General features: G+C 36.8%; 1 protein-coding gene across 5 annotated transcripts in view; it reads right to left on the bottom strand.

Moving 5' to 3' along the window:
• The window catches only part of NADK2 (NAD kinase 2, mitochondrial), a 49,669-nt gene that overhangs the window by 5,547 nt on the left and 20,409 nt on the right, over positions 1 to 23,713 (bottom strand). For all 5 annotated transcript variants that reach the window (XM_047093495.1, XM_047093514.1, XM_047093504.1 and 2 more), the window contains 5 exons: positions 22,553 to 22,689; positions 15,700 to 15,778; positions 11,380 to 11,475; positions 1,653 to 1,708; positions 1,475 to 1,528 (listed from right to left, as the gene is read on the bottom strand). In XM_047093495.1, the coding sequence (XP_046949451.1) occupies positions 1,475 to 1,528; positions 1,653 to 1,708; positions 11,380 to 11,475; positions 15,700 to 15,778; positions 22,553 to 22,689 (422 nt within the window). The remainder of the gene's footprint in view (positions 1 to 1,474; positions 1,529 to 1,652; positions 1,709 to 11,379; positions 11,476 to 15,699; positions 15,779 to 22,552; positions 22,690 to 23,713) is intronic.

Below are 23,713 nucleotides of genomic sequence, written 5' to 3'. Positions count from 1 at the left end.
TTTGAGAGACAGTGAGCGAGCATGAGCAGGGGAGGGGCAGAGACAAAATCCCAAGCAGGCTCTGCACTCTCAGCACAAGCCCAATGCAAGGCTCGAACTCATGAACTATGAGATAATGACCTGAGCTGAAATCAAGAGTCGGATGTTTAACCCACTGAGCCACCCAGGCGCCCCTTTAAGTTAAATTATATAATGAATCAACTACTGTAAATGCCTAATTTAACTCTAACACAGATTTAAAGCTAATGCTAGCTCATAAGCTGTGATCAAAATAATCGTTTTGGTCTCAAATTGAGAGAGGGAGAAAGTCTGTTTTAGACAGTTGAAAGGGACTTCAGAGATTTAGTCCTGTTTTCAAACTATTAAAGGCCAACCATGTCCCCCAGTAAAGTAAGTCTTATGTGGAAATCTAAAATACACACATAAATGAACTGGCACTATTCAAATACTTTATTGTGTATTGCTAAATTATTTAAAAGGCAACCAAAAAGAGTGAGACTATTTTGATAACTCTTAAATTCAAGTGTCTGTGTTTATGGATGCCAGCTGCAGTCTTAAATTTGCCAATATCCACTTTGTGTATTTGGTTTTGGTTGTATATGTTGAACACCCTTACATAGATAAGGAGATGCACTATGAACAAGTTTGGATTTTTTAATAATCTTGAAAACTTAGGATACTCTTCAATTAAACAGAGACAACTAGAGAATCTTTAGTTTGAGGTCTGTACAAAAATGATTCTGGTACAGGAGAGGGGATTTTAGTGAGTTAATTTCATAAGCAAATCAAAGGAATGTGTTTTCCAATTTAAGAATTTAAATATTTAGAACAGAAAAACTTGAAGAATAAATTTGAAGAACCCCCTTAGGTATTACCAATCTATCTCTACTTCATCCTTTTATAGTTCAAGAAGTAGAAGAATGGAACCACAGTCTTGCTCATATTTCCAGTGAGTGACTGGTTGGTCTGGGATTAGAGCCCAGGCCTTCAAGTTCCCTGATCAGTAGTAGTCTTTCCCAACAGTGCTGGTTCTCTCAAAGGAACCCTGAAGTAACCGGGCAGGAATAGAAAGGAGAAAGTTAAAGAGAAGATTTTAGTGAATGTGAAGATAAGCATTCACAGCTCAGTGAACTCCTTTTCATTCAGAGGATATTAATGGCACACGGAGTTTAGGTAAACATTTCCCATTTGCCAGATCTGTATTTTTCTATATTTTCCTATCCCCCAGAATATGTATGTAGTTAAGAGTTTTGGCACAGAGGTTATATTTCATAGTTCACAAAAATCTAATATAAAGTCCAGCTCTAAACTTTTTATTGTTTAAATATACGTAAAGGTATTATATCAAGGGCCCGTTTGAGTCAAAAAAGTACAATGCTTTGCTAATTAGACAAGTATACTTCATAATAACATCCTAAAGACTGATACAGAACTTGAATGAAACTGTTAGTAATTATGATCATTAGTCACTGACCTTTCTCTACCAATTCTCTGTTCAATGGAAGACTTAAATTTCCTTGTCGTTTTGCTATTAAAAAAGGAAAGGGTGGAATATCTTGATTAAATAATGTCATAATAGCTAACATACAATAAAATATATACATTATATAGTACATTATAATTGTAACATAAATAGCTATTCTGGTACTCACCAATATTTAAAACATCTTCCACAGCCTGGGTCGCAACCCTGTTAATATTGAATGACCTAGAAAGAAACACCATGTAAGTTCTTTGTTCTCATTCTAAAAACACACTTTAAATTAAAAAAGGAATTATCTACTTAATATACAGAGAACTCTTAGAAATTACCAAGAAGAAGCAACCAAAATATGATAGCTACTTCACCCACTTTTAAAAAGTGGGCAAAGTAAACGGTTTATAGGCTTATATGAAAAAGCGTTCAATCTTACTCCTACTTAAGGACACATAAATTAAAAACTGATAATGTATGAAAGGTATATGAAAGACATTCTCATTCATACATGATGGCATTATGGAAGTTGCAGTTGGAAGGCAATGCTTCACTATTAAAATTTTAAATGAACATATTACATTAAATGAACATATTACATTAAATGAACATATTACATCCTAATTTATCCTAAAAGATACTTCTGTCTATAGTACACAAAAGACATGTACAAGGATATTTACTGAAGCATTGTTTATAATAGCAAAACAACCCATAGCCGTAGGAAGCTGGTTAAATATGTTACTATGTAGATATTAAAAAGCATAAAATAGAACTGTATGTGCTGATAGAAACATAAGTTAAAAAAAAAAGGCATTATGTAGAATATGCGTTATATATATATGTATATATGTATATGTGTGTGTGTGTATATATATATATATATATACATATATATATATATATATATATAGGTTGTGCCTGGAGATTAGTACTAGATATATGAAATGAAAGACTAGCTTTTCATTTTAAACCCTTTTGTACTATAACATTCTTTCATGTTTGTTTATTTATTTTGAGAGAGAAAGAGCATGAGCAGGAGAGGGGCAGACAGAGAAGGAGAGGGAGAATCCCAAGCAGAGTCCGATGTGGGACGTGAACCCACAAACTGCAAGATCATAACCTGAGCTGAAATCAGACACACTTAACCTACCGAGCCACCCAGGTGTCCCTGTACTATAACCTATTTTTAACTTGTAAATATTTCTTTAAATTATAAAATAGAAAAGATGAGAAATCTTTACTAGTGTGATGCTTTGCTTAAACACTTAAGAACAAATGTTAACACAAACACGAATCACCTAAAAGTAGCTCTGTCCTTGGGTCTACAAAGAAGGTTAAGGAAAGGTTTTTGGGTTTTTTCTTCTTTTTAATTCTTTCCAGTAATTCAGAATTCTGTTGCTACAGAATTCTCACATGGCCTCAGTAGATAATCTCAATGAACAGCAGCATAATGACCCAAACAACTCTATAAACATAATTCAGTGGCTCTTAGCCTTTCTGAGGAGGGGGAGTAATAGATACTCTTGCATACACTTCCAACCCTATGCCCTTCACATTTTGAGAAATGTGATAACATTTAGGGCATTCTCTTAAAAATGCAGGTAACAAGTTTTATATTAAAAATTTGGGGTCATTCACACACCAAATCCCTATGCTAAAAAAATCCCAAATCTGGCCCTTGCCTATTCTATTTTTCACCATATTCTATTTTTCACCAGTAAGTGTCCTGACTTTTTTTACTGTTCAGCGTGAAGTTCGCAATACATATCTCATCATAATTACTGTCTGCATAATTACATACACACTGCAAGGCATTTGCGGCACTACCTGGCTCATGGCAAGAACTTAATACTGAATGAAAGTATCAAATGAAAGAGATATGCATGAATTATATTCTAATTGACATTAGAAGGTATGGTTTCAGAATTTTATTTTAAATTAGAAGTCACATAAAATGAGCCATGTTTATTAGGGTTCCACTGAATTAAAATACTGAAGATTTAATTTTTCTTTAAGTTTTTTTTATTTTGAGAGCGAGCACATGAGCCCGCGAGGAGCAGAGAGGTAGAGAGCAAATCCTAAGCAGGCACCGTGAGGCTTGAAACCACAAACCGTGAGATCATGATTTGAGCCGAATTCGATAGTCAGACACTCAACCAACTGGGCCACCCAGGTGACCCTTGAAGACTTAATTTAAGAGAACAAAAGTCTTCTATGATTTGATCAAATATTCCTAGAATTATGATTTATTAGGGATATCATAAGCCAACCCAAACTAAGTCCTCTGAATTGGGGTTAAGACGAATTTCCTATGGTTGTAACCTGGATCTCAGCCAATTCACTCTCCCTTTAGGAGTGGTTTATATTCTACATCAAAGACAAACTATATGCTTAAACAGGTATGAGCTAACACATGATGCCTTTATTCTTAGGTCTACAACCTTTACCATTCTAAGAGTTTCCATTTGAAATCAGATAAAACTTCCACTAAAGACAATCAAATTGAAGACAAATTGAATCTCGTCTCTTCTTTAGCTAGTAAAGCTTTCTCTCTTCACTTAAGAACACTTACCCTTAATTAAGTCAGCTAAAACAGAATGTGTAAAGGAAGGGAACTGGGAAAAGTCTTTTAAAAAAACACACAGAAATATATGTGATTGCGCTCAGTAGTACTTCTCCCAGTGAATGTAGCAAATCGTGTTCCATGCTGGGAAGAGGATTGAGATGACAATGGGACAAATCAGAGACAACCTGCTATGCAACATAACCCCTACATCCTATATCCTGTGGAGGAATTTTGGGAAGTGCAAAATGGGAGAGCTAATCCCCAAACCCTTCGCGTGTGTGTGTGTGTGTGTGTGTGTGTGTGTGTGTGTGTGTACTTACATGCATACATGCATACTTAGACTATCTTTTCCATCCTTTCTTGCCATAAATTCATGTGACTGAGTTCTAGCTACAGGAATGAGAGTAGATGTCATAGACAACATATCTAAGACTGTCTCATAAGCCTGCCACAGGTGACCCTCCATGCTTTTCTTCCTTCTGTGGCTTCATTTAAATGAGTAGAGGGGCGCCTGGGTGGCGCAGTCGGTTGAGCGTCCGACTTCAGCCAGGTCACGATCTCGCGGTCCGTGAGTTCGGGCCCCGCGTCGGGCTCTGGGCTGATGGCTCAGAGCCTGGAGCCTGTTTCCGATTCTGTGTCTCCCTGTCTCTCTGCCCCTCTCTGTCTCTCTCTGTCCCAAAAATAAAATAAAAAAACGTTGAAAAAAAAAAAAAAAATTTAAATGAGTAGAGTGACTTCAAGAGCTATGTTTAAAAGATGGTTGAAGCAGATGATGCAAAGAGCCTGGATACCTGGAGTCACCACTTTGAGACCCACCTCCCAATTGGGAACACCCACTTGGACTTTATAAGAACAAGAAATAAAATTCTATTGTGTTAAGTCACTGAGTGGGGGTTTATCAGTTATAACAACTATCTTATCCAAAGTCATACATTTCCATATTTTATAGTCAAAGCAAGGAGAGGGTCACATAGGAAAACTTTTATCTCCTAATATCAAGAATTAAAAGAAGAGTAAAAGTTGGCACAGGAACAGACACTCAGATCAATGGAACATAACAGAATCCAGAAATGGACCCACAAACGTATGGCCAACTCATCTTTGACAAAGCAGGAAAGAATATCCAATGGAATAAAGACAGTCTCTTCAGCAAGTGGTGCTGGGAAAACTGGACAGCGACATGCAAAAGAATGAACCTGGACCACTTTCTTACACCATACACAAAAATAAAATGGATGAAAGACCTCAGTGTAAGACAGGAAGCCATCAAAATCCTCGAGGAGAAAGCAGGCAAAAACCTCTTTGATCTTGCCCACAGCAACTTCTTACTCAACACATCTCCAGAGGCAAGGGAAACAAAGACAAAAATGAACTATCGGGACCTCATCAAAATAAAAAGCTTCTGCACAGTGAAGGAAACAATCAGCAAAACTAAAAGGCAACCGACAGAATGGGAGAAGATATTTGCAAATGACGTATCAAATAAAGGGTTAGTATCCAAAATCTATAAAGAACTTATCAAACTCAACACCCAAAAAACAGAAAATCCAGTGAAGAAATGGGCAAAAGACATAAATAGACACTTCTCCAAGGAAGACATCCAGATGGCCGACACATGAAAAAATGCGCAACATGGGGCGCCTGGGTGGCGCAGTCGGTTAAGCGTCCGACTTCAGCCAGGTCACGATCTCGCGGTCCGTGAGTTCGAGCCCCGCGTCAGGCTCTGGGCTGATGGCTCAGAGCCTGGAGCCTGTTTCCGATTCTGTGTCTCCCTCTCTCTCTGCCCCTCCCCCGTTCATGCTCTGTCTCTCTCTGTCCCAAAAATAAATAAAAAAACGTTGAAAAAAAAAATTAAAAAAAAAATGCGCAACATCACTCATCATCAGGGAAATACAAATCAAAACCACAATGAGATACCACCTCACACCTGTCAGAATGGCTAACATTAACAACTCAGGCAACAACAGATGTTGGTGAGGATGCAGAGAAAGAGGATCTCTTTTGCATTGTTGGTGGCAATGCAAGCTGGTGTAGCCACTCTGGAAAACAGTATGGAGGTTCCTCAAAAAACTAAAAATAGAACTACCCTATGACCCAGCAATTGCACTACTAGGCATTTATCCATGGGACACAGGTGTGCTGTTTCAAAGGAACACATGCATCCCCATGTTTATAGCAGCACTATCAACAATAGCCAAAGTATGGAAAGAGCCCAAAATGCCCATCGATGGATGAATGGATAAAGAAGATGTGGAGTATATACAATGGAGTATTACTCGGCAATCAAAAGGAATGAAATCTTGCCATTTGCAACTACGTGGATGGAACTGGAGGGTATTATGCTAAGTGAAATTAGAGAAGGACAAAAATCATATGACTTCACTCATATGAGGACTTTAAGAGACAAAACAGAGGAACATAAGGGAAGGGAAACAAAAAGAATATAAAAACAGGGAGGGGGACAAGACAGAAGAGACTCATAAATATGGAAAACAAACAGGGTTGCTGGAGGGGTTGTGGGAGGGGGAATGGGCTAAATGGGTATGGGGCATTAAGGAATCTACTCCTGAAATCATGGTTTCACTATATGCTAATTTGGATTTAAATTTTAAAAATAAAAAATAAATTAAAAAAAAAGAGTAAAAGAAATAAGCTATTCTATTCCTTTCTTTCCAGTGATTCCTAAGGTCTACAGAATTTAAAGTCTGTCTTCACCATTTATTAGCCATATGGCTTTGGGAAACTTCTGAGACTTTACTACTCTATTAACTAAAATAAAATCACGTATTTCCAGGGGCACCTGGGTGGCTCAGTCAGTTAAACGTCTGATTTCAGCTCAGGTCATGATCTCACGGTTCATGAGTTTGAGCCCCACATCAGTGCAGAGCCTTCCTGGGATTCCCTCTCTTCCTCTCTCTCTGCCCCTTCCCCTAATCGCACACATGTTCTCTCTCAAAATAAATTAATAAACTTTAAAAAATAATCACCTACTTCCAGAGTATTTTTGAAAATTTAACATATTTAGCTCAGACAAAGAAAGTGCTTAGAAATGGTAGTTCAAGGGGCATCTGGATGGTTCAGTCAGTTAAGCATCTGACTTGGTTTAGGTTCAGGTCATGATCTCATGGTTTTGTGGATTTGAGCCCCGCATCGGGCTCTGCAGTGACAGCATGAAGTCTGCTTGGGATTCTCTGTCTCCCTGTCTCTCTGCCCCTCCCCCACTTGTGCTGTCTCAGTGTCTCTCAAAATAAATAAACTTTAAAAAGGGGGGTGGGCACCGGGGTGGCTCAGTTGGTTAAGCATCTGACTTCAGCTCAGGTCATGATCTCATGGTTCGTTGGTTGGAGCCCCACATCAGGCTCTGTATTCTGTGTCTCCCTCTCTCTCTGCCCCTCCCCTGCTCACACTCTCAAAAATAAATAAACGTTAAAAAAATTTTTTTTAATGGTAGTTTGATAAAAGTTATTAATGTATGGAAATGTATAGCTTTCCTCAGTCCTTCTGGCCCCTAGGCTTCTCCTCTCTCCCTCCATTTTCTGAAGAGAAGAAGGACAGAAGATGAATGGGAAAACGCAATCACAGGCAAAGAACAATCAGCAATGGGAGGGAGGTAAGGTAGAACATTAGAAGCAAGCAAGCTACATAGGCTGAAGAGAGAAGAGGCTGAGTAATCAAGGTGGCAGGGATAGGATATAGTTAGTGACAGAGTTCTAGACATCAGACTTTATTAAGCAACACAGAAATGAATGAAATTCTAATCTAAGCCACATTTATTCACATCCAATGGGAACACAGGACTCAACTATAAGGTGTGTGGCAATGGAGGGCAGGACTGCTTTACAAGCAAGCCTAATGGCTCTTATCCTTTATGCTCTTCTTACTACTGAAAGGTTGAAAACAAATTCAAAATCAGGGGCACCTGGGTGGCTAGTCGGTTAAGCATCTGACTTTAGCTCAGGTCATGATCTTGTGGTTTGTGAGTTCGAGCCCCATACTGGGCTCTGCGCTGACAGCTCAGAGCCTGGAACCTGCTTCAGATTCTGTGTGTCTCTCTCTCTCTGCTCTTCCCCCACTCATGCTCTGTCTCTCTCTCTCTCAAAAATCAATTAACATTAAAAAAATTTTTCTAATAAAAAAAAATCACGTACACCCCAGTGCAAAAGTCAAAAGCCTATTCACTGCCTTTAGCATAACCACGGTTTCACTAAGATTAGCAAGTTTACCTTAATTTTTCGATACAACCTAGTGACACATCTTTGAACCAGTGGCTTCTACAGACAGCTCCCCCTCTGCATTTAAAAACTGGCAGTCAGGGGCTACTGGGTGGCTCCATCAGTGAAGCACCCGACTTTGGCTCAGGTCATGATTTCACGGTTTGTGAGTTGGAGCCCCGCGTCGGACTCTGTGCTGACAGCTCAGAGCCTGGAGCCTGCTTCGGATTCTGTCTCCCTCTCTCTCTCTCTGCCCCTAACCCACTCACATTCTGTCTCTGTCTCTCTCAAAAATAAATAAACATTAAAAAGCTGGCAGTCAAAAAAACATTGGCTTTTTAGTCAAGCACACCTGAGCTTTTTTTATCCAGGTTCTGACATTAGTTCTGACCTCACCCTAAATTGTTTATCCTTGTGAAGCCTCAATTTCTACTTTATAAAACAGGGATACTACCACTTTCTTGAAGGATTTCTGTAAGAATTATAGTCAATGTATAAAAAGTACCTACCACAGTATATTCAAAGTAACAGGGGCTAAATAACTGATATCTTGTATTTACTGCATACAACAGAACATACAGAATCACAGTCCAGAAGATAATCTTATTTTATCTGTTCCATTCCCCCTCATTTTTCAGAAAAGGAAACTTGTACAAGATCACAAAGCTAGTTGGTGATTTTGCCAGGTCTCTCTAACTTCCAGGCCAGTACTCTTTTCAATTACACCGCTTTGCCCACGATGGGGGCGCGGGGGGGGAGGGGGGGGTGAGGGGGCGGTGAGAATCCTAGGAGAAGAGGAGAAGGATCTGGGAAACCATTTCTGATTTTCAATCCAGTTTTCACCAAGTAACATATCATGTTGAGCAGAAAAGATGTTATGATAAATTAAAGCAATTAACTAATGTTTTCATTTTATGAGGGCTACAAAATAATTTTATAGCATCTTAGATTATTAAATTACTTTTGCAAACTATTGTTAAAGTCATTTTAGACATGTAGTTCTCACTGGCCCCCCTCAGGAAAATGAAATATTAACCAATATTTTAAAATGATACTTCTCATTTTTCTCCAAAGGTTTATTTGGCTAAGACTAGGATATTTTTAAAAGATGTGAAGTTACTAAGTACTTATGAATGAACTGTGATGTCTGAAAATTACTTCAAAGTATTATGAGACAAAAAAAGACAAAAGGGAAACAAGATTGGGCATGTGTTGATAATTATTGAAACTGACTAATGGGTACACAGATATTGATTATACTATTTTGCCTACTCTTACAGATCTTTAAGTTTTTCCACAATAAAAAGTATTAAAAACACCGAAAAAATGGGAAGTAAAACTCCATTTTAAACTATCCAAACTTAAAATCACAGATTAATACTGTGTTTGCTAGCTGTATTTGTAAGCATGTAGTCATTTATTTGAAAAAAAATGAGAGAATATGTATTAGGTACTGTGCTATACATGCAAAAATTAAACAAAAAAACCACTAGTCACCATGCCAAATACCTCAAGTTGCTCAAACCAGCTGGGTATTAGGTAATTAGAGAACTAATAATGTGGTAAGTGCTGTCAAAGTGCTATTACAAAAAAGTGCTTGGGATGCACCAAAAGGGGATGGATTCATTATGCTGATGAAAAGAACTAGGTCCTAGTAGAGATTTCCTACAGAGAATGACATTTGAAGACTGGATTTTTCAGCCAGGGGAAGGAAAGTGGAAAATGTTCAGGCATTCAATGCAGGAAGAAGTTGCACTGAGCAAAAACAAAAAGCCCAGAGACAATGTGGCTTGTGCTGAGAATTGCAAGTAGCCTGCAGTGTCCCCATTGTGCCAATGGGTTAGAGTAAGGCAACAATAGGCTGGTGAAGTTTCTTAGATCATATTTAAAGGGTCTTACACGCAGACTAATCTGAACACAGAAGTCAAGCTTTTACAGCACAGAAAGGAATAGTCAAATTTATCTACATTTTAGAAATATTACTCTGTTGGCAGTATGGACGACAGCCTGAAGAATAAAGGGTGAGGCACAAAGATTATTCACTAAAAAGATGGGCCTGGACCAAACAGCAGTAGAAACTGCAGAAACAGAAGTGTGGCATACAGCAGTAGACCACACAGCAGTAGAAACTGAAAAAGAGGGGTAAGGACTTCAGAAGCGTGACTGGCAGGATTCAGAGACCAGTACATGTAAAGAGGAGAACAGGGAGACTCAAAAGTAAGAGCCAGGTTTTAAGGAGTACTGTTTTTTCTCTAGAGCATGAACTCACGGTAACAGTGATATTATTAAGCAATACAGGGATCACAGCAAGAAAAACTAAAGATGGGGGCGCCTGGGTGGCTCACTTAGTTAAGTGTCCGATTCTTGATTTTGGCTCAGGTCATGATCTCACAGTTCCTGAGTTCAAGCCCCACATGGGCTCTGTGCTGACAGTGTGGAGCCTGCTTGGGATTCTCTCTCTCCCTCTCTCTCTGCCCCTCCACTTGCGCGCTCTCTCTCTCTCTCAAAATAAATAAATAAAACCTTAAAAAAAAACCTGAAGATAATAAATTTAGTTTTGAATGTGTTGAATTTGAAGGTGTATTAACATTCTATTTAGTAGGTAATTTTAGAACAGAAGTTTGGGCTCAGGAAACAAGATAGCTACAGATAAAAGTCTGGGAGGCATCCGTGTCTGTGTACCAAGAAGCGAAGCCATTACCCAGAGAGAGGTTATAGGGTAAACAAGATACAGGAGCCCAAGTTATCTCTAATTAAGCCTTTGACGCACAAACCTCCAGGACATTTGTTGTTGTTACTGTAGTTGTTTTCATTTCTTTACTATTATTTAAAATATTTTTCATTTAAAAACAGTCCCCCAAAACATTTTCTTTTTTCTCTTTACAAACCTAGGGCAACAGGCTGAAAAATGACCAAATCCAGGCTATAGCTCTAATCTAAGAAGTCCAGGCAGGACTTCTAGAGCCAACTGATGAGTAAAGCAGAAACTGGGCCAACCAACATAACAACACCAGGCTACCTCTTGCGTTTCAGAGGCCTTAGATACACCGATATGCAGCATCGAGTAAATTACATTACTTAAAATATTTCACAAAAGTCAATAAGTAACATCCCAAGGTACTCACCAGGCCTTTGATCCTGTTCCAGTACACAAATTGAGCCCTGAACTCTTCTGTTTTTCCCATGGACCATCATCAACTGAAATCTCATAGTAGGAAGCCCTAAGAATTGAGAATATAAAACTGGATTTGCTGAATTTATGGCTCACGGTAAATAAGACAAACACCGTTTCTTCAGAACTAATGAACTCTAAGTGGGCCAGCTTGACTCAGACATACCTGACTTAGGCACGCACACCATGATGCTAATACCAATACTGATTAAGTGAAAAAGTAAAAAAAAAAAAAAAAAAAATCTGCAAAACTGCATCCCTCTCCTATCCATATGCTCCTTTATATCAGTATTTTAACATTTCAAACAAGGGCTCCTTATAAATTTTTACCTATGATTGCTTCTACTGTTTTTATGGACTCTAACAAATACAGATCCTTATTTCAGAATTCAAAAAGAAAATACCATTCTTAAGTGACTTTCATTCTTGGTAGATAGTTCTTGATATATCCCAATCTGTATCTAATCCTTCAAGTTACCAACAGTTCCTGGTCAACTTGTGTTTTTTAAGTTACATGTTAATGTGCCTTTTGAATTGATAGTAGGCTAAGAGAGATAAAGTTCTAAAGAAAATTCTCAGTCAGTACTGCATCAGTGGGCAAAACTAGGAATAAAACTAAAACTATAATTTCTTTAGAGATTTCTTTTCTTACAGTATTTCATAAGTATTGAATCAAATGGGTTTTCTGACACCAGAAAAAATGGCACTATTCCTTAACTGTACAAACATACAAATTTGCAATTATTCAAAAAAACTTTTGAAACATGTAAAAGCTCATTTTGTAAACTGTGTCTTAAAAAAATGGTGTCATTGATCAACACTGGGTTATTTTTGTCCAGCAGATAAAAAAGTTAAACTCTTAATATAGCTTTTCCAATAATGACAATTATTAGGCTTGCAAACACTAACATTCACTGGATAATATTATCTCTTATTTTAACCCTTTCAATTTCTCCTGCCAAATTCAATCTTTAAAGGTGTTACATGGCACAACTCCTTTTCATTTTTTCTCTGAAGTCACCATTCTTCATAAAAGATAGGCCTAATATTCACATTTAATCTATTTCATAGCTTTGTTATGTTTTCCTAGAATGTTGGGAATTTTAGGCATATTAGGAGCCTATTACATTCAGACAAGCCAGTCAACTCTACAGGAATGGCTGCTATTATGCCAGAATCACACTGAAACAAAAGATTGATTAGAGTTAAGTGGGGACAGGAGAGAAGCAGAGCTGGAGAGGAAGAAAAGTATAGTCAGGTAAGAGGTGTTGAGTCCAAAACAATGAGCAAATTTAGTGTCATTCTCACATGCAGGTTTATCAAGATTAGTCAACTCAGAAATTTTTTTTCAGGGAAATTATTTTTTTAAGGCAGCAATAAAACTCACAGTCCCTTTAGAGTGGGTATACTTCTTCTTAAATTCTCCACTGCTACAGCCCAAGAATAAGACATTCTAGGTTAGAACAAATAGGAGAAAAGAAAAAAAAAATTGGGCTTTTAAAATGTTCTTAAATGTAAGAACATTATAAATGAGGCAGGAATAATATTGCTGCACTTCATATTTTCCAAGCAAAGCACTTAAGTTTTCAGGGCATAGTGAAGCCTCAGTACAGGACCTGGAATCAGAAATACTGGGTTTTATATGACAGTTCTAATGCTAACTAATTAATTATATGACCAAGGACAAGTCATTTGAACTCTTCAAATCTCAGTTTTTTCACTGATAATTACAACTACCCTTTCTCACAGGGTTGCTATGAGAGTTTAATGCGGTAATACACACAGTGCCTGACACACAGCAGGCATCCAGTAAGTGTTCATTTCCTCTCCAGCTGAGGGTCTATGTCATAGATTCTTTAAAAGTAAGTTCTAATACCTCCAATAGTGAGAACTTTTTCAATAGCATCAGAAGCGAACCCACTGCTCTCCTTATCTTAGTAAGGATATAAGGTGAGGCTCAAAGAACACAAAAAGAAGCAGCATCAGACATTATTTAGGAGATAAACCAACCAAATCACTGCTGCCACAGAAAACAACATTCAATCTAAAATCTAATGGGACTTCACTGAATTCCCAAAAGTCTGTCAACTGATCCCAGTTTTCCTCCTTTTATAAGTTATTTAATTTTTAGTAAGTACAAATTATAAAGCAACACTAGAAGCTCTCAGAAGTTACAACTTTTAAAATATACAAACCGAATATCATAAGCCATTAAATGGCTTCTCTAGGATAAACATAAACTTACAAAACATTTTTACCTTTGTCACCTATTATTTTTTTATTCAAGTATAATTAACAGTGTTCTATTAGTTTCAGATGTACAGTATGATTCAACAATTGTATACATCTCTCAGAGCTCATCAAGACAAGTGCTCTCTTAAACCCTTCTATCTCTTTCACCCACCACCCCTCCCCTCTGGCAACCACCAGTTTGTTCTCTGTATTTAAGAGTCTGTTTCTTTTTTTTCTATTTGTTCATTTGTTTTTCTTAAAATCCACATTATGAGTGAAATCACATGGTAATTGCCTTTCTCTAACTGACTTATTTCACTTAGCATAAAACCCTCTAGGTCCATCCATGCTGTCACAAATGGCAAGGTTTCATTTGTCATCTATTTAATGTAGAAATTTCTTCAATTTCATTTAAAGTTGTTGCTTTCTGCCTTCTGTTTTTAGTAATCATGACTAAATTATATCACTAATTAGAGATACATTTTCTGCCTTCTTTATCACATAAAAGTATCCATTATTCATTTCCATATTGCTTCAAACTTGGTATATAGCAAGAGAAAAAATCTTATGTATAGTGTAAGTCTTATTACTATGTTAAAATAAATATATTTACACTTTACGTTCTGTAAAGAATGTATATTTAGGATTCCTTTGAAGAATAACTTTTACTTTTAATACTTTAAAAAATTATACATTTTACCACGCTCCAAAAAAAATAAGATTCCTAGTGACTCGCATGTCACACATAGCAGGTACACAATATATTTTTACTGAATAAACTTAAAATTAATCAAAATAATTATAACTGAAAAAGATTGGCCAAAGCATGCTGCTGAATCAAGCTTTGTTCTTTTCAGTACTACCTGAGTTAATGATTGGCTAAAACAGAGATATCTTCTTTAATTAAGACAAACATTTCTCATCATAATTAAACTTCTTATGAAAAGACAGGACAACGAACAGAATTCCAGAATACATGGAACTCTCAGTAAACTAGGGAATCAACTACATGATCTTCAAAGGGTCACATGGTTCTGGTAGCAGCAAAGTGGGACAGATTCATCTCTAATTTTCCACTCCTAATTCATTTACATCTAGAAAAATGCAAAGGCAAGTTCTAAATGACAATGAAGAATTAAATTAACGTTACATTATGGCAGTCATTTTACAACTGGTAACTAATGTCACACAAAATGTTTTGAAACAAAATTCTGACAATATAAGCCTAAGTTATACTCAACACCCACAAAACAGATTTCATCAGTAATAAAATACTATTATTTTTATACTAATGAGGAACTTTATTAACCTTAATATTTGCTAATAATGGTTACAAATCTTAAACTGTCAATATACTTGACATACGATGTTGCATAAGGGATACAATTAGCACCAAGTAGTATTCCTGCCCAACATGTTTAGCATGAATCTCATCATGCATAGGAAAAAAATCATACAAATCTAAAACAAGGGATATTCTACAAACCAACTGGGTTAAACTATTCCAAAATATTAATATCATGAATGAGAAAACAGTGGTGGGACTGAGGAACTGTTCTTAATTCTAAAGGGCCATGATGGCCAATGCAATGCATAATCCTTAACTAGATCCTGGATAAAAATAAGCAAACAAATCTACCTTAAGGGACACTATTAAGATAATTAGTAGGGAAGTTGTGATATGGACTGTCTATAAAAGTTTGTAAAAACTGCAAATGTATGCCTAGTATATCGTTCTTTTAAACATTTATAAAGCCACCTATATGATAGATTAAAGGCTCTGCAGTAACAGGACCCAAATAACTTTTTGTTTAATCTAGGGTTTCACAAACTTTTTTGGTCATAGAACCTTCTTTCCCCTTAACACGTATTATAAATGTGTGAGAGGGTTTGGGAAATATTTCATTTAATAATTCACTTCTATTACTTCTACCACCTTAATTATTCATAATTCTTAAGTTATAGAAATTGAATAAATATCTAAAAAATACTAAAACATTAAATTCCAAATTCAAACTCAAGATCACAGGTTTAAAAGTACCTGGATGATAGACTCTCCCCAATGAAGACTTCATTTAGTGCCCTCACTGGCAAAAGCTGGGGTCCTGAAGCCTCAGGTCCTGAAGGTGATGAAAAAAATTTTTTCAAGACAACTTGTTTAAATCTTAGAAACGTTAGGATTTCAATTTTATGAGACATTACAATATTCACACTTTTCACTATAATCCATACTTTAACATTATTAACATATAAATAAAATATTTATTTAGAGTGTTCATAATAGGGGCTCCTGGATGGCTCAGTCAGTTCAGCATCCAGCTTCAGCTCAGGTCATGATCTCACCACTCATGGGTTCAAGCCCCGTGTCAGCTCTGTGTTGACAGTGTGGCGTCTGCTTCAGATTCTGTCTCTCTCTGCCCCTCCCCCGCTTACTCATGCTCATTTGACTCTCTCATGCTCACTCGCTCGCTCTCTCAAAAATAAATAAAACATGAAAAAACTGGGGCGCCTGGGTGGCTCAGTCGGTTAAGCATCTGACTTCAGCTCAGGTCATGATCACAGGGTCCGTGGATTTGAGCCCCGCATCAGGCTCTGTGCTGACAGCCTGGGGCCTGCTTCAGATTCGGTGTCCCCCCCTCCCCTCTCGGCCCCTCCCCCACTCACGCTCTGTCTTGTTCTGTCTCTCAAAAATAAATAAATGCGAAAAAAATTATAAAAAAATAAAAAACAAAAATATTAAAAAATAAATAAAATGTTCATAATATGAACCTCAAAGTCACCTAACATTGCTGCAATGAAGCCTCTAGCTCTCCAAAATAAGCCTTAATTCTTCTTGAAACAATTTTTCAAGACCGAGAAAATACATATTTATTCTTCTCATAAGATTTTTGTTGTCACAGGGGCACCTGGGTGGCGCAGTCGGTTAAGCGTCCGACTTCAGCCAGGTCACGATCTCGCGGTCCGTGAGTTCGAGCCCCGCGTCAGGCTCTGGGCTGATGGCTCGGAGCCTGGAGCCTGTTTCTCATTCTGTGTCTCCCTCTCTCTCTGCCCCTCCCCCGTTCATGCTCTGTCTCTCTCTGTCCCAAAAATAAATAAAAAACGTTGAAAAAAAAAATTTTAAAAAGATTTTTGTTGTCACATTTAATTTCTCTCTAAAAGCTTCAGAGGTAGAAATGATCAAGTACTTCCAGAGGAGAGCCACTTTGAAGTTAAGTGGCAAATTACACCCATGGCTCATACTGGAAACCAAATCAGTTATTATTAGAGATCAGATTTCTTTTTTTTTAAATAGAAAACTTCTAGAGTGTTTCTAGCAATAGTAGTCCTGAAGGAACACTGCCACATCTCCTTTCATGACTTCTGAAAAATGTCATCTTCTTTTTCTTTTTTATTCTATAAGGCTATATGCACAGTTTATGTAATCTGCCTTGATGATATTTAAACCTCACTTCATCACAAAATCCTCCAAAGGATTCCCACTGCTTTCTCAATTAAAATTGCAATTGTCACCTTCAAATGGTTTCTTTTACTTATCTTTTTTCAGTCTCCCAACTGGAAATGCCAACCTCATCTTCTCAATGTCACCAAAAGCAGATTCATTGCACCCAACTCTCGCTGGGCAAGCATTGTGGAACAAGTTCCCTTCTCTGTCTCCTCCATGCTTTCTCCTAAGTCAAAGCTTGAAAGTCTACCTGGACTGTGGTAACTAGCCTCTAACAGGGTCCCCAGTGAATCCTGCCTCCAGGTATTCACATTCTTGTGTAACTCTCTGATAGCAATATTAGGTTTGGTCTATGTGACCAAATAGGGTACAAGTGATGGTACAACACTTCGGAGATTTGGTTTAAAAAGCCACCCTGGCTTCCTTCCACCTCAGCCTCTTTTCTCAGATCACTTGGCTTCTGGGGGGTTGGGGGGATGGGGAGAGACTTCATGAGCAGTCCAATAAAGAGGCCTACATAGTGAGGAACTAAAGCCTCCCGCTAACAGTTATGTGAGGAGCTGAGAAGCACATCTTCCAGTCCCAGATGTCTTCAGATACTGCTGTCCTGGATGACAGCTTGATCCTCCTCCCAAAAGACTCTAAACTAGAACTAACAATCTAACCTGTTCTTGGATTCTTGACCTTCACAATCTCTGAAATCATAAATATTTGTGTTTTAAGATGCTAAATTTGGGGGTGATTCGTTATGCAGTAATAAATATCTAATGCACACTAAACACCTCATATACTAATAAAATCTCTACCACTGTCACCAACACAACCACTGATCTAATATTCTCCTGACTTGCTACCCTATTATATTCCTGTTTATATGTTTATTAGACAATAATTACATGTATCTCATTTCTTTTGGATTCAACAGTCTATGGGGGACCCAATGATGCTTTTGAATATAACAAGTTGTCATACAATGCCAAAGACCATAAGAAAACTTGTTATCTGATTAAACTGTACAATGGGCTAACGTGATCAGCTCAATCTCATAATATAGCTGAAAAAACTTGACACAAAAAGGTATATCAAAAAATTTGATATGTTTAATCAAATTCACATTAAAGATTATAAAACCTGGGGCGCCTGGGTGGCGCAGTCGGTTAAGCGTCCGACTTCAGCCAGGTCACGATCTCGCGGTCTGTGAGTTCGAGCCCCGCGTCGGGCTCTGGGCTGATGGCTCAGAGCCTGGAGCCTGTTTCCGATTCTGTGTCTCCCTCTCTCTCTGCCCCTCCCCCGTTCATGCTCTGTCTCTCTCTGTCCCAAAAATAAATAAACATTGAAAAAAAAATTTTTTTAAAAGATTATAAAACCTAACTTTTGAAATTGTCTTAATTTGGTACTAGATCTATCATTCTCACACATGTCAAAATTTAAGTTTTACAAATGTAAAAAACTAAATTTTATTCTTTAAATTATTTTTCTTTACATAAGGTAATTGCTTTTTCTTTTTAGTGTTTGTTTATTTTTGAGGGAGGGAGGGAAGGAGGGAGGGAGGGAGAGAGACAGAGAGAGAGACAGAGAGAGAGAGAGAAAATGGGACAGAGTACAAGTGGGGGAGGGGCAGAGAGAGAGGGAGACACAGAATCCTAGGCAGTTTCCAGGCTCTGAGCTGTCAGCACAGAGCCCGACACAGGGCTCAGAGTCACAGACTGTGAGATCATGACCTGAGCCGAAGTCAGAGGTTTAACTGACTGAGCCACCCAGGCACCCCTACGTAAGGTAATTCCTAATGGAATTTGTTTTACATCTCCCCACAGATTTTCTGCAAATGCCAAACTAACAGTAGGTACTCACTAAATATTACTAATAAATCTGATTTCTCACCAAACTGTAACCATGTATTTTATATAGTCTTGACTTTCTGCCTCTATTCCCATTTCTCCCTACCCAAATTTTCCTTTCCATTTTGCACTTTTATTGTGTGTACTTGCTGAATTTCACCTAGAACCCTTTGTCAAACAAGAAAATTAAGATTGCTTCAGGTCTCATTCATTAATCATCTTAATTCTGCCTATATTTTCTTTCATGCTAATTGACTACTACCAAACACTACCTAACCAATGAAACTGTACATTTATAACTTAATTCAATAGGACATGTAAAGGACAATTAACAATTTTCTATCCAAAACAATGGATTACAAAATTAATTATAATTTGTATTTTTAAATATAGAATTGTTATACTAGTAACAGGGACCACTACATGTACAATTCTCTCTCACCACCATGCTGCTATACTATGTTTTCAGGTTTACTTGCAGTGGGTACACCCATGAGACTAGTAACGGCCAATGAAATATGAGGAAAAGTAGTGATAAAGCCTGGCTCCTAAAACCTGCCTTAAGATACTCTATGCTCTTTCTTCTTTCCACAAGCTCCAGAGGATCCAATAGAAAACTCAGAGGCCTTAGAGGATGGTAGGAGGCACTGTTTGGAAGTTCTTCAACACCCAGGTGACAGTGACATGAAATAGAAATAAACTTTCAATATGTTAAGCCACTGAGAATCTGGGATTATTTATCAAATCAATTCACTTATCCAAATTAATACAACTCGACTTGCAAATAAAGTTGCTAATTTATGTGATGAAAATTTTTAAAAATAATAATATACCAACCCTACCTTCCCTTGAACATATCCTTTAACAACTTGTACATAAATACAATCCAATAAAGGATAGATTTTTCTTAAGCTGAAAAGTTAAACAAACACACACAACACTAGAATTTTTTTTTTTTCTCTGTAATCTTTGGTTCTAAATTAGAAAGCTAGGGGAGCCTGGGTGGCTCAGTCAGTTGAGCATCTGACTCTTGATTTTGGTTCAGGTCATGAACCCAGGGTCATGAAATCAAGTCTGGCATAGAGCTCTGTGCTGAGTGTGGAGCTTGCTTAGGATTCTGTCTCTCTCTCTCTTTCTCTCTCTCGCTCTCTCACTCTCGCTCTCCCTCTGCCCCTCTCCTCCACTCATGCTCTCTCTAAAAAAATTTTTTTTTAATTTACAACAGACAACATGGATGGAACTAGAGGGTATTATGCTAAGCGAAATAAGTCAGTGAAAGAAAGACAGGTATATGATTTCACTCATGTGGCATTTGAGAAACTCGACAGATGAACATACGGGATGGGAAGGAAAAATAAGATATAAACAGAGAGGGAGGCAAACCATAAGAGACTCTAAAATACACAGAACAAACTGAGGGTTGCTGGAGGGGAGGTGGGTAGGGGGACGGGTTAAATGGGTGATTGGCATTAAAGAGGGCACTTTTTGGCATGAGTACTGGGTATCCTATGTAAGAGATGAATCACTGAGTTCTACTTCTGAAGCCAAGACTATACTGATGTTAACTAATTTGAATTTAAATTAAAAAAAAAATTAAAACACATAAATATAAATATATTATTAGAAAGCTAAATCCAGGATAAAACATGGTAGCATATTTATACTCTCAAATCTACTCCAATATTTCAAAATTCCTAATGGCACCCACCTAAGAAATGTTCCCTACCAACTTGCTAAGAATTTAAATAGAAAAAAATGAGATACAATTTGAAATCTTCCTAAATTTTTTCTCATAAAGCTATAAAAATAACAAAACTCACAAAAAAAGCCCTCTAAAATAGTGCCTAGACACTGTTAAATATCATATAATTGCTTCTAACAAAAATAATTATTACAATAAGCATAGTAATTTCCAGTGTTACTATTGAGAATTCTGAAACTATTCTGATTCCAGATTCTTTATATATAAAATAACCTACTTCAGCCACAATCACCACCACCACTTCCTCTCTGGAAGCTTTCAGGAGCTTTGTTTCATCCCTAATATTCTGACATACCTTGGTTTGAAATCTGTTACCATTACTTGTGAGTCCTTTCAATTCAAAGAATGGTGCCTACATTTTGAGAAATTCTCTTGTGTTTTTTTTATTTTGAACATTTTCTCTTCTTTTTCTAGAAAAACATTAATCAGATGTGAACATCCTGGATGTTACTTAGTTAATAACTATGTGATTTTGTTTCTATATATATTTAGTTTTACAAACTAAATGGTAAATCTGAGACAGGAATCTGAGCAATGAATCTCTGAATATCAATCTATAGCTTTCCTATAATGTAGCTGGTGAATTTCAGAGCCAAATCTTAAACATCTCTGGTGGTAGCAATAACTTCTTTTGGTGAGGGATAAAGTAAAACTTTTAGTTAAAAATTTAAGTCTTACTGCAGTCTTTGAAAAACAGTAATAGGAATCCATATGCATATGATTGGGTGAGGGGAGCATCTTTAAAACATGACATGAACACATAGTTTAAGAATATCCTAACCTATATAAACCTATAAATCACCATGGGGGTGCCTTGGGGGCTCAATTGGTTACACATCCCACTCTTGATTTTGGCTCAGGTCACAACCTCATGGTTTTGTGAGTTCAAGCCCTGTGCTGGGCTCTGTGTGCTGATGCTGGAAGCCTGCTTGGGAGTCTCCCTCTCTTTGCCCCTCTCCTGCTCGCACTCTGTCTCCCTCTCTCAAAATAAATAAATAAACTGAAAAATAAAAAGCTTTAAATCACCATGAAAAACTCTGAGAACAATGACCATAAATAAACATCAGGTACCACGACAAGACTGAGACAAAACAGATATTTAAAGGTAGCTTTTCCTGGTAAGTTTAGCCAAGAAATGAAACACAGGACAAAAAAATATCTTTTCCTGGAGTCCGTAGATATCTACTATATCTCTTGGGATCTTCTTGTATCATAAAAATCTTATAGTTACTGGAAAAAGTGGGAAAATATGGTTAAATTATAACCCACAAATTAACTCACAACTGAGAATTCACCTGAACACTCATAACAAAAAACTGCGTATCACCTTATGCTAATATTCTCTTAGCAGTTTACAGAGATTGAAACACAAATCTTAAGGCTAAGATGCAAAATTTCTCAACAAAAAGGTTTTAAATCAATGAGCATAACTGTGGTGAATACATTTAAATACAACTATACAAGTGTATAATTATGATGAAATCTACATACTAGCTCGTTTTATTTCTACTGCTTTCTTTTTCCTTTTTGACATTTCAAAGATTAAGGCCAAGAATCTGTCCTTAAATATCAACTATTCTCTTAGACATTTATAATCCTTCCATAATCAACAGGTTTTCATCTGTTGATGAATGGTAACTAGATAACATTTCTTCTGGAAATATGCTTACTTCTTATTTCAGTATCTAGTCATTAAATTTTACACCTGAAGTAGTTCACTGTGTTTTCTTAAGTATGGTCAGTGGCACTAAAATCCTCAAATAATTATAAATTATTACTTCTAGAAATTAGAAATCAAAGGAACTCTAAGTTAAATATTGCTCCAAACACATCTAATTCCCAATCCACCTACTTTCATCATGAACTCTTTCAATGTTGAAGGCTCTGCTATGTTGATTCAAACTCAGCTGCTGTTCGTGAAGGTCCACGGGAACAGGGTTTATGCCAGTCCCTTCAAGGTACAATCTGATTCGTTGCCTCCATAACCACCTTAGAAGAGTGAAGGCAAATCAAATTAATTTAAGATAGAATAAAGTATTTTTAGAATTAGATATAATTTCACCAAATTAAAAAAATAAAAATATTAAAAAACTAGTTATCCCATGAACAAATTATACCAGAAACATCCAAAACCCACAGGTTCCTACTCAAAGACAAATTTAGAGATTAGGTCTCTCAATTATAACAGAAATATCTAATGTATTTATATAGAATCTCACACATAACTGAATTAAAGCCTAATTCTTTATCATATATCCATTAAATCTAAGATACTGAGTTAGATATAGTTGCATTTTGCTCATACAAAAACATAACATGAAGAAAAGAAAGCACTCTGAAATTAAAATAATACTGTGTTCTGGTGGTCAGATTAGACAAAATTCCCTCCCCTAAAATTCTGTAATGATGATTTTTTTTAATAATAAAAAAGAAATCAATGACAAATATTGTAACATTTAAGATTATACCTAAAACTTAAACATTTTTGATAAAAGGAAAAAAAATCAGGTAAAATTAATTTCAAAACCAAAAACTGATGTGTCAAAAAGTTAGTGGGACAGATTCTGCTAGATCAGCATATAAAAATATACTCCCATTTGGTAGCTATAAACTGGTCATCTGTAGAGGTGCCAAACTTCTGAAATCAATAGAAACTGGAATCATTATTAATGATTCCACAAGTCAAGAAGACTTAATACAATTTCACAAAAACCAGAGAAAAAGCTTTCTCCAACAATAAAAATCTAGTCTAAATCAGGAAATAAAAAAGTAGTCCAACTTGGCTCACTCTACTATCATCACCAACCCCATCTCAGCTCCTCCCCCCATCCTTCTTTTTTCAGGACAGCCTGGCCTCCGAACACAGTAAGTGAAAAAAAATATGAATAAACATCCCCCTGCTTAAGATACACTTAATATGTAAAATAAAGACATCAGGAACCTTCAGCATAGTGGAGTAAATCCAACCCTCAGCCATTCCGGATGGGAAATGAGGATAAAAAATATAAAATCT

The sequence above is a fragment of the Lynx rufus genome, unplaced genomic scaffold (assembly GCF_022079265.1).
Source record: "Lynx rufus isolate CCGP_SWC_20201006 ecotype Redwood Valley unplaced genomic scaffold, mLynRuf1.p SCAF_1, whole genome shotgun sequence".
In the NCBI taxonomy this organism is placed as follows: domain Eukaryota; kingdom Metazoa; phylum Chordata; class Mammalia; order Carnivora; family Felidae; genus Lynx; species Lynx rufus.
This window is presented reverse-complemented; position numbering and strand designations above follow the sequence as displayed.